The sequence below is a fragment of the Sinocyclocheilus grahami genome, unplaced genomic scaffold, assembly GCF_001515645.1.
Source record: "Sinocyclocheilus grahami isolate Dianchi unplaced genomic scaffold, SAMN03320097.WGS_v1.1 scaffold578.1, whole genome shotgun sequence".
NCBI classification, from domain to species: domain Eukaryota; kingdom Metazoa; phylum Chordata; class Actinopteri; order Cypriniformes; family Cyprinidae; genus Sinocyclocheilus; species Sinocyclocheilus grahami.
The window spans coordinates 461,642-478,328 of record NW_015505757.1 but is presented as its reverse complement, the minus strand read 5'-3'; the positions used below and the strand labels follow the sequence as shown (position 1 = coordinate 478,328).

The 16,687-nt window shown below is 38.7% G+C and overlaps 1 protein-coding gene across 1 annotated transcript; it reads right to left on the bottom strand.

Annotated features, from left to right (window-relative positions):
• Positions 1-348: 348 nt before the first annotated feature.
• On the bottom strand, positions 349-13,256 carry ghdc (GH3 domain containing). The gene is made up of 11 exons (XM_016239961.1): positions 12,907-13,256; positions 12,171-12,434; positions 9,823-10,019; positions 7,374-7,568; positions 5,987-6,106; positions 5,188-5,485; positions 4,535-4,724; positions 2,698-2,769; positions 2,023-2,156; positions 1,660-1,748; positions 349-1,568 (listed from the first exon to the last, which is right to left on the bottom strand). The coding sequence occupies exons 1-11, from the start codon at positions 13,067-13,069 to the stop codon at positions 1,347-1,349; spliced, it is 1,944 nt and encodes a 647-aa protein (XP_016095447.1). The 5' UTR covers positions 13,070-13,256; the 3' UTR covers positions 349-1,346.
• Positions 13,257-16,687: the final 3,431 nt, after the last annotated feature.

Here is a 16,687-nt window from a genome sequence, read left to right as displayed (position 1 = left end):
ATCTGTCAGAAATACAAGCCATGGATCTCCAAGAATATTTACAATCTATGTTGGTGGTGGAGCCTGGCCAAATGTTGGGTACTGACCTTATGGACCCGTTCCCAAAAAAGCCCAAGGTTGAATCAATACCTTCTTGTCATTGTGAATTATTTCAGCACGTAGGCTGAGCTGTTCCACATGCTGTCCACCAAAACACAGCTGATTGCCAACAGCCTCAGCAAGGAGGCCTTTACTCATCGGAAAACTCATATGGCATATTTTGGGTTCAACAGAAGACTCCAGTTTACATCAGACTTTGCCAAGTCTGTGGTTTACCTTATTTTGAAGAACTAGACTCTATGTACACTATTTAAGTGCATTAATTTCTGTTTTACTTAATAGTTGTATGCTGGCTTACCTGCTTAGAATTTACCTTGCTTGATAGGATGTCACATTTTTTGTTTGTTTACAATCAGTATGTTTAATCATCGATTGGAGATGGATTTACTTTGGAACCCGATTATTTCTTTGGCTTACCTTTACTACTGTGATTTTGAATAAGACTAAGGTGTTTAAAACAGGTGGAAGGTCACTATCAAGACCACCCTCATTCAGGTTTTGTATGTGTTGCAGTTGAGACCAGCTCATTCAAGTCCAAGAAGAACTGGACTAGAATAACTGGTCAAATTTATAGACTTCAATTTTGGTTTGTTCCTCACACAAAGTTATATGGCTCTAGAAGACTTTTAATACAGCTTGAACTATTAAAAGTAAATCTTTTGTATTTATATATTTAAAAAAAGTAATGTAATATTTCACAATGTCAGTCATAAATTTTTAAACGATAATGAGCCCTAAAAACTTGGGCATGCACTTGATACAATCTTGTGTGGTTTCAAGTCATGTCCAAAAGGAAAAAAAAATCAATCATTGGTAATATTGGATATCAGTCAAATTTGATGAAATAGATTTTGTGAGGTAATAATAATAATAACAATGATTATTATAATTCAATCATTTTTCTACTGGATTCTAATTCACAAGCTTTCAATAACATTACAATCTGATGACGGACTGTCCCATTTGGTCAGAACAAACTATTAGCACGAACATAGCCTGAAAGTTACTGGAAAGGTTTTTGGAAACGGAAATTGAGGTTGACGGCATACTCTACAGTACCCTTGTGTGCTAAATAAGGTAAACATCCAAAATGTGCAGTATTCGGGTCCTCCAGGACCAGGACCAAGAACCATCTCTCTGGCAGCATCAAGCAGACCAACCTATCATCTCAGCATATAAAACTAGGATAGCAGAAAATATTTTAACATTGCCAAAAATGACACTTCATTCATCTCTAATTGAAATGCTCATGAAAAAGTCCTCTGCAGTAGAAAGTCTGCAAACTCTCTGTTGCGTATCACACGCTGCATTTTGAAGTTGTTAGACGAAGCACTGGAGAAGGCCATCATGCGATCTTTCAGTTCTTGGAAAGTTCCCTCACGAACGAGCTGAACTCTCATTGGTCCGATGCTGCCCTTCATCCTGAAGGATCGGTAGATATCAGAGTCCTCCTGTAGGCAGTGGTCTAACTGTTGGATTTAAAAAGCAATCTGGAATATAACGAGCAGTTAAAGAGAAGAGTCTCTTCAAAGTTCTTGAATGAACATTATAGATAATCACCTTGTATCTTTGTTCCTCTGAGAGGTTCCTCACACCCTTTAGCTCAACAAACACAAGATAATGCGGCTGAGCTATTCCAGATGCACTGCCTACAGTAAACAAACAACAAATGAAATGCAACATTTAATGCATTTCAGTATTACATAAAACGTCAACCTTAAAGTTCAATTCACGTTCCAGATTCAATACAACTTGCATTATACTGATGTTTACACAGACAGACACAGACATAATTCTATAACACTATTCACGCATATAATAACAGCTGAAATATTCGCAAACTGCTATATAAAAAGTTTAAATTGTAATGTTCCTGGAACATTCCTTTAAAATACAAATTAATTAATAAAAGACAAACATTACCTAAAATGCCACTCTCAACGCAGCTGTAGTCTATTAGTCTGGCTCCTGGCCACTGTGTCACTGCCTTCTTAAGAGCCCCCAAAAACAGTGATTCAGACACTTTCTCACCACGCACACTCAACATCTGACCGCGCCTGAACACACACATTAAACAAACCATTACACAGAAATTATGATTGATTAGATAAGTGCTTCTCAATCTCAGACAAGGTACCATCTTCAGCTTTTCCAGAATTAGGCAAAAATAAATCTGCATGTATGAATTTGTTAGAAAGTGTAATGACTGTAGAAGCATACATAATAATAATAATAATACTGCTGCAAGGGCAAACAGAATAATACTGCTCCATTGATTAGTCAGAATATACCACCAGTACTACATGAATATTATTTCAAGTTCATGCATTCCCTGGTAATCAAATCCACAATCTTAGCCTTGCTAGTCCCACACTCTACTGTTGAGCTACAAGAATGAAGCTACTGCAGAAAACTTCACATCCCTATTTACATTTCGCACTGCCAAATCTTGTAGACATAAAAATATGAAAAATGTAACAAGAAATTGCAATTACAACATTTAAAAAATTTTACTTAAAAGTGTTGTGCTGTGTACCACCTGAGGACACTCAGTTGTATTAAACATTTGATTATATAATGTATAATAAAAATGTGTACCTATACTGAAACTCCACTTTTGGACACTGGTTATGAAACCCAACTACTTTCACAACATCTCCAATGCGATACCTGAAAAACACAGATGAGAGACTTTAGAGAATGTCCACTACATTGTTTCACCAATTTGCTAAATATTTACTTCCTCTAAATCATTGTTTTTTTTTTTTCATTTTTAAAATATCCAATGCACTAATTCATGGCATCATCTGTGTCCTTAAAGAAAATGCTCAAAAACAGCATTACAGCACTAACTGTTCACAGGTAAAGTAACTTAATGACTTATTCAATGCATTGTTCATGTTAATAACATTTCATAATTCTGTCAGCCATGCTCAAATGCTTGAAACATTGCATTTAAGCCCAAACAGTAAGTTTAACAGTAAAGCTTAAAGTATACTTTCCTGTTTTATGTGTATGCTAAGGCAGTGATTCCCCACCCTGGTCCTGGAGGCACCCCAACACTGCATATTTTGCATGTCTATTTTCCCTGGCACACCAGTTTCAGGTCTTGGAGCAGGGGTGTCCAAACTCGGTCCTGGAGGACCACTGTTCTGCAGAGTTTAGCTCCAACTTGCCTCAACACACCTGCCTGCCAGTTTCTAGTATGCCTACTAAAACCTTGATTAGCTGGTGCAGGTGGGTTTAATTGGGGTTGGAGCTGAACTCTGCAGGACAGTGGCCCTCCAGGATCGAGTTTGGACACCCCTGTCTTGGAGTCTCTACTAATGAGCTGATGACTTGAATCAGGTGTGTTTGATTAAGGAGACATGCAAAACGTGCAGTGTTGGGGTGCCTCCAGGACCAGGGTTGGGAACCAATGTGCTAAGGTATGTGTTCAGTGTGCATGGTGTAACTATCATCATCCGCATAGTATGCATATTTAACATACATGTGCAATCCTATTTTTAAAAACATTTTTCTCTCACATGCACCTTTAACAGTGTCACATTCGAAAAAGAATGTCCAACCAGATATTTTAACTTCACTTCTGCAAAAATTGTAACATCAAATAAACATACTGTGACATTTACTTTGTTTTTTCCCATTAATAGTTAAGTTTTCTCTATTTAAGACTATTAAGATCTTCACAGACATATGGTAAAATAGCAGCAAAAGTAGGCAATTTAAAGAAAACCCAGTTCTGTCATGACAACTCTCTGAAAGGTTAGCATGTTAATATACTGTACATGGCAATGTTAATGTATTTGATCTTAGTGTTGAGTGTGTAAGACATGCTGCTGCTGCACATATAACATATGTGAAATTACCCTGTAGCAGATCTACACAGGTGGTGCTGGGGAAGGTGGAGGGTTTCTGAAGCATGCAGCAAACTGCTACAGCAAACACTGGCCAGGTATTTTAATGTTGAGCAGCAAGCTCATTGCCTGCTGATGCAACAAAAACCATTAGCTGCGCCATGTGAATAATGGTGTTGTAACAAACGTTCGTAGATCGGGAAGGAGGCGGCGGGAACATTTAAACATAAAACTTTAATAAATAAATAAACACATAACAAAAGTAAAAGCGGCAGGCCCTCACGGACAACTGCCACATAAAACAACAACATAAAATCCAGGCCTGGTCCCCTCTGATCCTTCACTGTTGCTACTCCTCCTTTTATCCTTCTGGAGCTTCGAGACCGGTGAGTGGTGCAGGTGTCGCTCATTATCATTAACTCCACCGGCTTCGCTTCGTTCCCACGGCTCTCGGCCCCACCCCACTCGTCACAGATGTGATTAAATCAGGCTGAGTTAGGATGTTTCGGCCTGTGCCATCAGGAATTTCATGACAGAACTTTGTTTTAAACATGTAGAAGCAGGATCATGTACCTGACCTGAATAATCCTGAAGCGTTGGTGACCAGCAACTCATAGTTATGTCCTTCTTGAAGCTGCTCCATCAGGAGAGTTTTGGGCCGTTCTGAATCCAGATCCTCCTCTGGTATAAACTCACAGAACATGGAGCGAGGACACAGGAGATATTGTCTGCTCTCCTGCTGAGGCCACAGGTTCACACCTATCAGGCCTGAAACATGAATTACAGACCATTATATACAGCTAATGCATCCATGTGAACTGTACTCTATGCCGGCTCATTTACAACTTTACACATGCATGTTGCCATTTACTGTGCTGGGGTGTGTTTCTCAAAAGCATCGTGAGCTAACTATAGTCAAAAGTTTCAATGAACTCTATCGGTAACAACAAAACTTGCGACCATAGTTGCTTTTGGGAAACACACTCCAGTAATGACTTTAAAAAACATTTTAAAAAATCTTAATTATTTCAAATTTTGACCAGTAGTATACCTTCAGTAATCCTAGGGAATATGCTACAAATAAGCATTCTGTACTCAGAAACGTAACCCTTCCAACCCTGCCCATGGAAAAAACAATAACACAAAGACCTATCATGGCTTATTACTTTAAAATATTACTATCCACTATCCAGTTCAGAAATGTACACACATGCATCCACATACAACACACCTTCAGTGGCAGCGTAGAAAGGGGAGTAGAATGGGATATCTTTACAGTAGTGCCGCCGTAACATCTCCCCATAAATCTGGTTGGAGCCCGAATCCACTGTCAGAACCAGGTGTAACTGGGGCCATATTCTGAGTGCGATCCCCTCAAAGCCTTCCTCAAACTGGGCTGCGAGCTCAGCGGCTCTCTCCGGATCTGGCTTCATCAGTTTCTCTAGAGCATGGCGTACATCAGCCTTCAGGCTCAGACCGGAGTTGATCATGCCCACTTCCACATCCACCACAAGATCTTTCCAACATTCCTAAATGCAGATACACAGATTGCTACTCGGGATCTTTCTGATCTATTCAGTGTCAGTATCAAAAAAACTGATTAGACAAATCTGGGAGCGGGACAAGAATCTGAAGTGTAATGCCGCTTCTTTCCAATTCTGTTGCACTTCATTAACCTGTATTCATTCATGGTAAGGCTGTGTTTTTTTTAACATGTACAGAGTGGGGCCCAACAGTCTGAGACTACACTGACAAAGTTTTGAAACATTTATGATTTAAAATGAATTCTTCATTATGCCTTGGTCACTAATTGAATAAGCAAATTTAGCATTCCTGTTCACCTGATAGCATTATACAAACATTTGAACCTTAAAATAAACAATGATACAAAATAAATGATGATGATAATAATTAAGATGCACTACTAGGTGATCATTCAGAAATGCAATGATGGTTATTTAATTTGCAATAAATAATGTAATATAGAAGCATTTTCAATAGTGGTCTAAGACTTTTGGACCTCACTGTACCTGCAGGGCTCTGAAGGCATAAAAGACGGTAGAACAGAAGTTGGATTCCAGCATGCCAAGATTGCGGTCTTTCAGCCCAAACAGCAGATGGAGATACAAGGCGTCTCTCTCATTCAGCACCTAGAGACATAACCAACAGTGTCTTTTAGATTCTATAAATTAGTGTTCTGATCAGATCTATGGTTAAACAATTTTTTATTTTAGTTGGTAGGCTCTTTTATCCAAGCTGACTTCCAGTGCATTCACAGCAGGGTTGTGGACTTGAGTTTCATGACTTGTACTTGACTTGGATTGAAGTAACAGCATAATCAATCAGACATTATCAAGAGGACTTGAGACTCAACCTGGAAAGAATCAAATCTGGTCAATTATCATCTGTTATTGTCCCTGTGTAAACTATAAAAATGCAAAATTGTGAAAACGCTGACATTGTGTATGCGTATTACGTCTACTGTACAGACATGTGCCCAGGCAGCGCATACACACCTCACGCACCGGATGCCGTGCGCGCGCCCAAAGACAGTTGGACATAGTGGTGTATTAGAGGTAAAAAATTATATAAATGAGTTTCATGACTTGTACTTGACTTGGATTGAAGTAACAGCATAATCAATCAGACATTATCAAGAGGACTTGAGACTCAACCTGGAAAGACTCAAATCTGGTCAATTATCATCCGTTATTGTCCCTGTGTAAACTATAAAAATGCAAAATTGTGAAAACGCTGACATTATGTGCATGCGTATTACGTCTACTGTACAGACATGTGCCCAGGCAGCGCATACACACCTCACGCACCGGATGCCGTGCGCGCGCCCAAAGACAGTTGGACATAGTGGTGTATTAGAGGTAAAAAATTATATAAATACTGTTCGCTTTCTGGCACAAACCGATCGTTTCGTGTTTTAGGACATTAATGTGTCTTCACGAGCCGCAGGGTTTAATTTGGATTTGTCTGTGCATGTTTTTTTACTCTCATAAATTTTGTTACCATTGCCATGCATTATACAACTGATAGACTGCAACGGTTAAAGTTAAAAATCATCATGTGTGTTCTACTGAAGAAACAAAGTCACCTACATCTTGGATGCCCTGGGGGTAAGCAGATAAACATCAAATTTTCATTTTTAGGTGAACTCAAATTTTCAGTTGAGACAGCTCAAACATGCATTTTAGTCTGGGACTAGCTTAAGCCTTGTCTGTGAAACAGGGGGTAAGGGTTTTACTCAGGTTGTTTTGGAATTGGTGACTTGTAATTTGTAATGGAGTAATTTTAACTGCTAGGTATCTGTACTTTTACTTAAGTGTGGTTTTCGGGTACTCATTACACCTCTGCCTATTATTATCACTAAATATCATGTTAAATTTCTATTCATCTCCCACCTACCTGATAGACGGGCGCTGGCGTGGTGTACAGATGCAGCATGTGTTTAGAGGAGGCAGGAGTTGAGGAGTTGGGGCCAATAGGAATACCTGCCTCACTCTGACGAAAAATGGGCGAGTAAAAGAGCTTCAGGGTTTTCTGGAGACAGTCAGTGGCTGGAAAGGCTTGCATCATGGCATCTAGACAAATTGTCACCCCCTGCCAGAAAAGTGCACAGAAATAATAGACAGCTTCCTCTCGAGCTCTTTGGAAAACAAACAAAAACTTGACAGGCTGTTGGAGTACATATTCAGTGCTGTCTGCTAGATTGGAAGTTTGATGATTATATTACTTTCATTGATCACAAAATGTGGTAAATTAGCTTGATATTCAACTCACTTGTTGCTAGTTGGTTTTTATTGGCCTATTACTTGTAAACATGTAATAAGGAATCTGACATTGTACAGTGGGTATAGAAAAGAACCACCCTCTTTAAAATAATCACATTATCCAGCTGTACTTACTCAGTGCAACTTATAACATTGAAGTGAACAATATAACACCAGCATGTCAGAAAAAGATAAAAAAAAACAGAATCACTGAGTTGGAAAAAGGATCACCCCTTGTGTCAGATTATTATTTATTTTTTTTAACCACCTTTTGCTTTAATTACAGCCTTTAGTCTGTTGGGATATGTCTCTACTAACATCTAGACTTTGGAATATTTGCCCACTCTACTTTGCAGAACTGCTCAAATTCAGTTAAATTTGATGGTGACCTATTGTGGACTGCAGTCTTCAAGTCATTCCACAGATTTTCAATGGGCTTTAAGTCTGGGCTCTGACAAGGCCATGCAAGGATATTCAACTTTTTCTCCTTCAACCACTGTGTGCTCAGATTTTCTGTGTGCTTCGGGTCATTGTCATGTTGGAAGGTAAACCTTCTTCCCATTGACAACTTTCTAGCAGAGGGCAGCAGATTTTCCTCAAGAATTTGACGGTATTTTTCCCCATCCATTTTTCCTGCTATCCTAACAAGTGCTCCAGTCCCTGCTGCTGCAGAGAAACACACCCATGCTTTACTGTAGGAATGGTGTTATTTGGATGGTGCGCTGTATTGGATATATCCTTTGGTGTTGAGGCCAAGTAATTAAATTTTATTCTCATGTCTCTTTTTTTTTCTTTTTTTTTGCAACCCTCCCATACAAGCCACATTTGTGATATTGTCATCACATACGCACATTGACCACTCTTTGTCATAAATTCCTGCAACTGTTTCATAGTTGCTGTAGGTCTCTTGGTAACCTCTCTGACCAGTTTCCTCCTGGCTCTTTCATCCAGTTTGGAGCAACGTCCTGATCCAGGGAGGGTCTGTGTTGAAAAAATTAGCTTTAATTTCTTAATAATAGACTTCACTGTGCTTCTAGGCAGTGATAAAGTCTTTGACATTTTTTTTGTATCCATCTCCTGATTTGTGCCTGTCCACAGCTTTATCCAGGTGATCTTTTGATGGGCCCATAGTTGAGTGTTTGCTTCAGTTGCACTACCAAGGACTGATATGATCCAGGAAAGCTCTTTTCATGCTGAGCTAATCAAAATGAGCACAGCTGATCACAGTTGAAAGTCTGGCTTTGTATGCCATTGAGAAGGTGATTAGCTACACCTGACTGAGTTAACAAGTCATTTTTAGGAGGGGGTGATTCTTTGTCCAACTCAGTGATTCTAGTTTTTTTATTTTTTTCTGACATGTTGGCGTTACATCCTTTACTTGGATGTAATAATGCTGCCTTCACGTGCTATCGGAATTATTGTAAATACGAGTTTCCTAATCGGAAATTAGACGTGAATGCCTCTCAAGTCGTATTTACTACTGGGAAATTCGGAAATAATTTTGATACCAGAGTTTCCGAGTTGGGCGGGTCATAATCTTTAAACATGTTGGAGGGGACAACCATTGCTGCTGTCAGTGCTGTGCTCACAAAAACTACATCCCTTTGTCTTGTCACTAAAGTAGTGTATTTATAGGCTAGATATGAACGATCATTCGAAGTATATAGTATGTTTTATAAGCAGTGAAATAAGCATGTATTTGACCGAAATTCCAGAACTATCAGCAAACTGCATGTGTAGCGCCGTCAATGTTTATGATAGTCAACCAATGGGATGCTACATTTTATTCTTTCCGACATTAAAGAACTTGAATGCAACGCTCGTAATCACTACTTAATACGTGGGAAATAGGACATTTCCGATAGCACGTGAAGGCAGCATAAGTTGCACTGAGTAAATAAAACAAAAACGGTGTCTGTCTTCATTTCAGGCTGCAAAGCAACAAAATGTGATTATATACCCATTGTACTTTCTCCATATCTTTACCCAAGTTTGAAAAGTGCCATTACTTTTGCCATTTTTTGTTTGGTGCCACTAGTAATGCAGACATAATTTTGTACTTAAGAATGTGTATGTGTTGTGACCTGTAGGAAGAATTCTGTGTTGGTGTCTTTGGTGCTCAAAAGCATACGGCTGGATCCAGACGTTCCTGACGTCATAGCCAGAATAAGAGGCTTTTCCGATATTAAAACATTCTGCTCTCCTTTAGCCACACGCTCCACAAACTTTTCATAATGGTTGTAATCCGTGACTGGATGGTGCTGTTGAAATGTTTCGGATTATTTTCAGAAATTAAAGGATGGCATGATTTCCAGGTTTCCTGGTCTGTTGACCACATTACAGTTTTATATATAATTTCAAGTTGCTTTGGAATTGTATTCATTGTGAAAACTGTTTTACAGATAAATTTGAATTTAATGTTTTATTTTATGCAACTGGGTAGAAAAAAATAACTTGATATGAATTTATGAAATAAATATTTCCAGATAATATTTTCTTCAATTTGCTTTGGCTTTAGCACAGTGGAAATTTAAAAGACAATAATTTAATTCTAAATTTATATTTATATTTACCATGAATTCTGCTGTTTACCAAAAAATCCTGAAGGAGAATGTCCGGCCATCTGTTCGTGACCTCAAGCTGAAGCGAACTTGGGTTCTGCAGCAGGACAATGATCCAAAACACACCAGCAAGTCCACCTCTGAATGGCTGAAGAAAAACAAAATGAAGACTTTGGAGTGGCCTAGTCAAAGTCCTGACCTGAATCCTATTGAGATGCTGTGGCATGACCTTAAAAAGGCGGTTCATGCTCGAAAACCCTCCAATGTGGCTGAATTGCAACAATTCCGCATAGATGAGTGGACCAAAATTCCTCCACAGCGCTGTAACAGACTCATTGCAAGTTATCGCAAACGCTTGATTGCAGTTGTTGCTGCTAAGGGTGGCCCAACCATTTATTAGGTTTGGGGGCAAACACTTTTTCACACAGGGCCATGTAGTTTTGGATTTTGTTTTCCCTTAATAATAAAAACCTTAATTTAAAAACTGCATGTTGTGTTCACTTGTGTTATCTTTTACTAATATTTAAATTTGTTTGATGATCTGAAACATTAAAGTGTGACAAACATGCAAAAAAATAAGAAATCAGGAAGGGTTTCACACTTTCACACCACTGTGTATATATATATATATATATATATATATATATATATATATATACACATATATATAGATAGATAGATAGATAGATATGTGCGTGTGTGTGTGTGTGTGCGCGTGCGTGCGTGCGTATACTGTACATACAACTAAAGCCTTTTAGGAAAAGACTGCAAAAATAACAAAATGTGGTTACAGGGTTGTGCAGACACGGAAGCAAAGTGTCACCTTGGACAGATGTCCAGTCCATCGCAGAGCAAATTTTCAGAATTATTTTCAGAAATTAAAGGATGGCATGATTTCCAGGTTTCCAAAATCCTAATAGCCTACTGAACACACTATTGCATTGACTCATATTTTTGTTTTGCTGTCTGCTCTCCCTCCTTACCTAAACTATAAATCCATGTGAATATCTGTCTGATAATGTATTAATGTAACTTTACAGTATAATGTCCTTTAGCATACAGTATTCTGACATGATAATAATGGGGTGCTCCTGATAGCCTAACAATTGCTAGCAGTTTAATAGCTAATTTAACAGACAAAACTATAGTGACTAAGGGATTATATTTGGGGATCCGTAGCATTAATTGCTGGACAGCGTGTTCTCTCTCTTACACACACAAAGACTTTATCAATAAAATAGTTTTGGGAAAGCCAGTCATATGCGAGTAATTCAAATTCACGCGCTCTCTTCTGCTCTCTCTCTTCAGTAACTGCATACGGCTCATTCCTCTGTGGAGGCTTGGGGTGTTAGTAAAAATATTCTAAAGTAATTGTTTCACGTCGTGGCCGTACTATCATATTGGGCTTGCTTTTTCAATAGGCTACTAATGAGAGAATGTCTCTACTCAAATCCGTACACTCACCAGAGGCGGACAAAGTACTCAACTCTATTACTTGAGTGAAAGTACAGATACTGCTGGTCAAACATTATTCCATTACAAGTAAATGTTGTAAAGACAGATTTTTACTTAAGTACAAGTACAGAAGTACTTGCTTTTAAAAGTACTTAAGTACCAAAAGTAAATTTCCTTTTTTATGTCAATGCACTGTTTTATTGTTGTACGTAGTAGTACTTGCAATACTTCTGAAGCAACTTAGAATACATTACTCCTGCTGAATACACGGACTAGCTTGTAGTATATTTGGAATAAAGAGATTTTAGAATGTTAAAAACCTATGGGGAATATATATATATATATATATATATATATATATATATATATATATATATATATATATATATATATATAAAATCGTTCAAATCAATCACCTTTAATTGATCTGAACTCGTAGTTCTTGCCGTAAACGGTGTCGGAGTGTTTCTGCAGACGCTGGAGCAGAGTTTCCTCCTGAACACGATGAATGTCCCGTGTGTCTGACTCTAGTCTGTTTCTCTGGCGACTCCCCAGCCAGCCCACTGCTTTCACAGCCACATACTGAGCCAAAAGACTCGATATGGAGCGATTCTTGATCTTTATCTTCCATAGAAGAGCCATACAGCAGAGACACAGGAGCAAAAGTGAGGCCGCAGGATCTGTTACACAAAACACAACAGCATTGACAGCGGTTGAACGGTAGTGGGCGCCAATAACACATCTAACAACGGATCAAATATTGGGCCTCATCTTCTTCAATTTAAAAATGTAAAAACGTACTTTAAAAATATGTAAATATACTCAATGATTTTATAATTAAAATGTAAACAATATATAATCATTTATACAATTTAGATGTAGTCAAAAAAAGCCAGATTTTCGCTATTCTGGCAGCTCCTCTTTTTTTTTTTGCAGTCTATGCTCCTCACCAGGAAGTACTGTGCACTTCTGATGGTACATACTGTGCTATTTGGTTGCCTACTTCAAGGCACTTGAAATGATACCATGATGAATGTCTATAAAACATGCTTATAATGTTACTTTTTTACATTGTTTGTTACGCACAAAGCAACCAATAATCAAATAATATCTGCGTATTTTGGAATCAAAGAACTTGTTCTACACACTCACCACATGTAATGGTCACAGCCAATAATGCAATAAAACATGGTAATATGATCCACAAACGCTGATGTGTCTGCATCATTGTGATGGACTTGTCATGATTGAAAACTGAAAGCAAACACTGAAAACAACTTCTTCTTCTTCTTTGGGTTTTAACGGCAGCTTGCATCCTTAACGTTGCATTACTGCCATCTTCTGGTACTAGTTATTTCCCATATACTGTACTTTAGTCATCATATTCTTGTCATGAGTCCCGTTTTAGTCAGAAAGCAAATCAAATATTTAATTCCTTGTTCATTCCTACTGCAGTCCATTATATTCTTTACTCCACGTCCTGTTAGTCCTATTTTTTCCATGTCATTTATCATATCCATCCTCCGTAATTCATATTTTGAACAATTTACTGAAAACAACTTCTTTTTCCTCTTCTTCTTCTTCTTCTTTTGTGCAACGGTGGGAGCAATCGCGCCACCTAATGTTTGTGTTCTGTTGAAATACCATAGCCCACACTGCAGTGGCAGCTTTTTGATTTACAATCTGTCACACATTATTCACAGCTGCCAAGGGGGATATCATATCTGTAGAAGTTCACTTGACATTACTTGTGTGACTATGTATCATGTAGGCTCTTGAGCTGGCACACAGAATGATGGAGAAAGTTTGTCTCATCATAAACCAGATTCATGTGATTTATGGCAAGCTTGAAGGAATAGTTCACCCAAAAAATGAAAATTACCCCATGATTTGCTCACCCTCAAGCCATCCTAGGTGTATATGACTTTCTTCTTTCAGACAAATACAAACGGAGTTATTTGGTTAGAGAATCGGACTTGTAACCCAAAGGTCATGGGTTCGAGTCTCAGTACCGGCAGGGATTGTAGGTGGGGGGAGTGAATGACCAGCGCTCTCTTCCGCCTTCAATACCACAACTGAGGTAAAACCCTTGAGAAATCCCCCAACTGCTCCCTAGGCGCCGCAGCAAAAATGACTGCCCACTGCTCGATGTGTGTTTGTGTGTACTTGAATGGGTTAAATGAAGAGCACAAATTCTGAGCTTCCTTGGCCTCACTTTAAAGGGGTCGTATGATGATGCTAAAAGGAACATTATTTGGTGTACTGAAATGTGTTTAAGGTTCAAAAAACACATTATTTTCCACATACTGTACATTATTGTTTCTCCTCTATGCCCCGCCTTTCTGAAACGTGTCGATTTTTACAAAGCTCATCGGTCTGAAAAGCGAGGTGTGCTCTGATTGGCCAGCTATCGAGTGCGTTGTGATTGGCCGAATACCTCAAGCGTGTGATGGAAATGTTACGCCCCTCACCATACTGTGATGCCCTGTCCGGCCGGAGCGACGAGACAAAAACATTAAAACCCATTATAAACGAGGCATTTGTTGCATCCAGTGGGGACATAATTACGGATTATAATGACTTATACTGTCTTTTTATGCGTTGTGTTGCATCGCGCCGCGTAAACATAAAACCACGTCTGCATTTGTGATCGGAGAAATGACAAACAACAAGCGCTACTCTACACTGCTCAAAACTCGAGTTTGAATCGTCAGTGGCAAATTCTTTAAATATAAAAAAACGTACTTACAGTCTGTGAGTCAGAACTGCCAGCATTGTAGTCTACTCTCCCAGGATCAGGAAACAGTCCTCCATAAAATGCGCTGGACACATCTGAATATTTGGGTTGAACTGTTCTGGAACAGTGTTGTAAATACAACTTAACCACTGATTTCTAGTCGTGTCCTCTTTTGGAAGACCAAACAAAGTAGTTTCGCTTTCACAACGAAACACACGGCGGGCTAGAGTGAGTGGAGGCCGGATGCCTAGAGTGAGAGGCGGCGGGCTTGAGAACGGCGCGGTCGGCGGATTCGACGAAGGAGCGTCAGGCGGGCTTGCGGCAACCACATGTGACGACCCCGGGCTGGAGTCCGCTTCGTCAGTGGTGAAAGCCGATCCGGCGATCCACAGTGCAAAGTTGATGTATTTCCTCAGCGACCAGCACGGATCAGCTCTCGGCATGACGAAGCGATATCATCCTCTTTTGGAAGGCCAACCAAAGTAGTTTAGATTTCACAACGAAACACACAGCGCCTTCACGACATGACGGCGGCGGCAACAACAATACAGCGAGAATAAAAGTTATGCCTTCTTTCTTTGCGTGAACATTTGGGCGGCGTTATGCAAATCTTCCCACATCGTGACGTAGCAGCCTGGTCTCATGTTTATGCGTAGGTATTAATACGTAATATTTACAAGCACAAAATGTACACTTTTGTACGTTTTTATTAATGCTAAAACGTACAATTTAGATGTATTTCAACGTTTAAAACATACAAATCACTGCGTATTTTTAGCTAAAAAACTTACAAATATTTACGTATCTTTTATATCATTAAGATATTTGTATCAATGCATTTTTATCATTTTATCACTAAGCGATTTAGATTTTTTAGACCCCTTAACCTAGCCCCAAACCTTAACCTACCCATTTTTATAGCGAATATGCATTTTTATCATTTTATTAATACGCAATTTAGATTTTTAGACCCCTTAACCTACCCATTTTATACGAATATAAAAGGATATAAAACGCAAATGACCGAAATATGCAGGAAAATAACAATTTTAGTAACAATGTAGCGTTAAAATATTTTTATAGTCGCTAATTCCACTCCTACCTAGAAACCTAAAAAATTCTGTACAGTATAAGAAAAACATGACAGACAGATAAATGCAATTACAAACATTTATTGCAAAACTGTCAAAAGCAGTACCAAAATGTAATACAAATAATGATGCGTTGCACCCACATTCCTCTCTGGCAGATTACAGTAGGTTTGTGTGATCCAGAGCAGAATTTATGTTGTTAATCGCTGAAAATATTATCCAGATAATTTTCCCGATCCACTCCGTGAACTCGTGAAGGAACGCGCGGCGCACCATTCAAACACACATCATCAGAAACACGGCATGTCGCAATCTGTGACGAATGCAGACGAGAGCCAATGAGCGTTCGATTATCCTGCCGTAAAACCTGTCGTTTGAAGCGGCAACATTTGAAATTGTAAAGAGCGCATCAGTCAGCGCGGGCTTTGCTGCTTACGGTCACTGGACTCGCTGCTCGGGATGGAGAAGAAGATCGCCGAAAAAAGGCATGGATTTGAGTCTGTTCCTCGCAGTCGTATGGATTCTGAAGATTTGGATTACAGCGCACTAATAAAATTGTTTCATTTCGTAATTAAGCTACGTTTTTTGTGTATTTTATAGTTCTATTGTCAGTCACAGCATGTAGGAGAAAACGCCTTTTGTGGCCCATGGCAATGAAAGTAAACATTACATGACAAGTAAAGGTTAAACGATTGCAGAAATGTTATTCATTTTAAGGTTTAAAGTGAAGTGTTTAACATTATGTAGGCATATTCTTGGAAACGAGCTGGCAGCAGAAATCACAACAAAACGAAATGTTATCATTTCATAAGTAAACGAGTAAACAATTTAATAATGCAATTGAAAACAAGGTAATTCATATGACAACTAAAAACTAATGCCGCGATTTCAATATTCATATGGATTCATTTTTAGGTGTCATCAATACCTCAGTTTTGTACGTTTAAATTCTGAAAATACGTAAGTATTTGAACGCTTAGAGGCTGAAAATACGTAAGTAAATGTGCATTTTATAGAATCTTGGAAACGAGCTGGCAGCAGAAATCACAACAAAACGAAATGTTATCATTTCATAAGTAAACGAGTAAACAATTTAATAATGCAA

What these genes read in the sequence shown, in the direction of transcription:
- ghdc (XM_016239961.1), bottom strand. Translation starts at nt 13,069, where the DNA reads ATGCAAGCTGCCGTTAAAACCCAAAGAAGAAGAAGAAGTTGTTTTCAG. An exon ending in GGCTGTGACCATTACATGTG is followed by an intron (nt 12,435 to 12,906) that starts GTGAGTGTGTAG and finishes TTTGTGTAACAG; the next exon opens with ATCCTGCGGCCTCACTTTTG. An exon ending in CGTTGAGAGTGGCATTTTAG is followed by an intron (nt 1,749 to 2,022) that starts GTAATGTTTGTC and finishes TGTTTACTGTAG; the next exon opens with GCAGTGCATCTGGAATAGCT.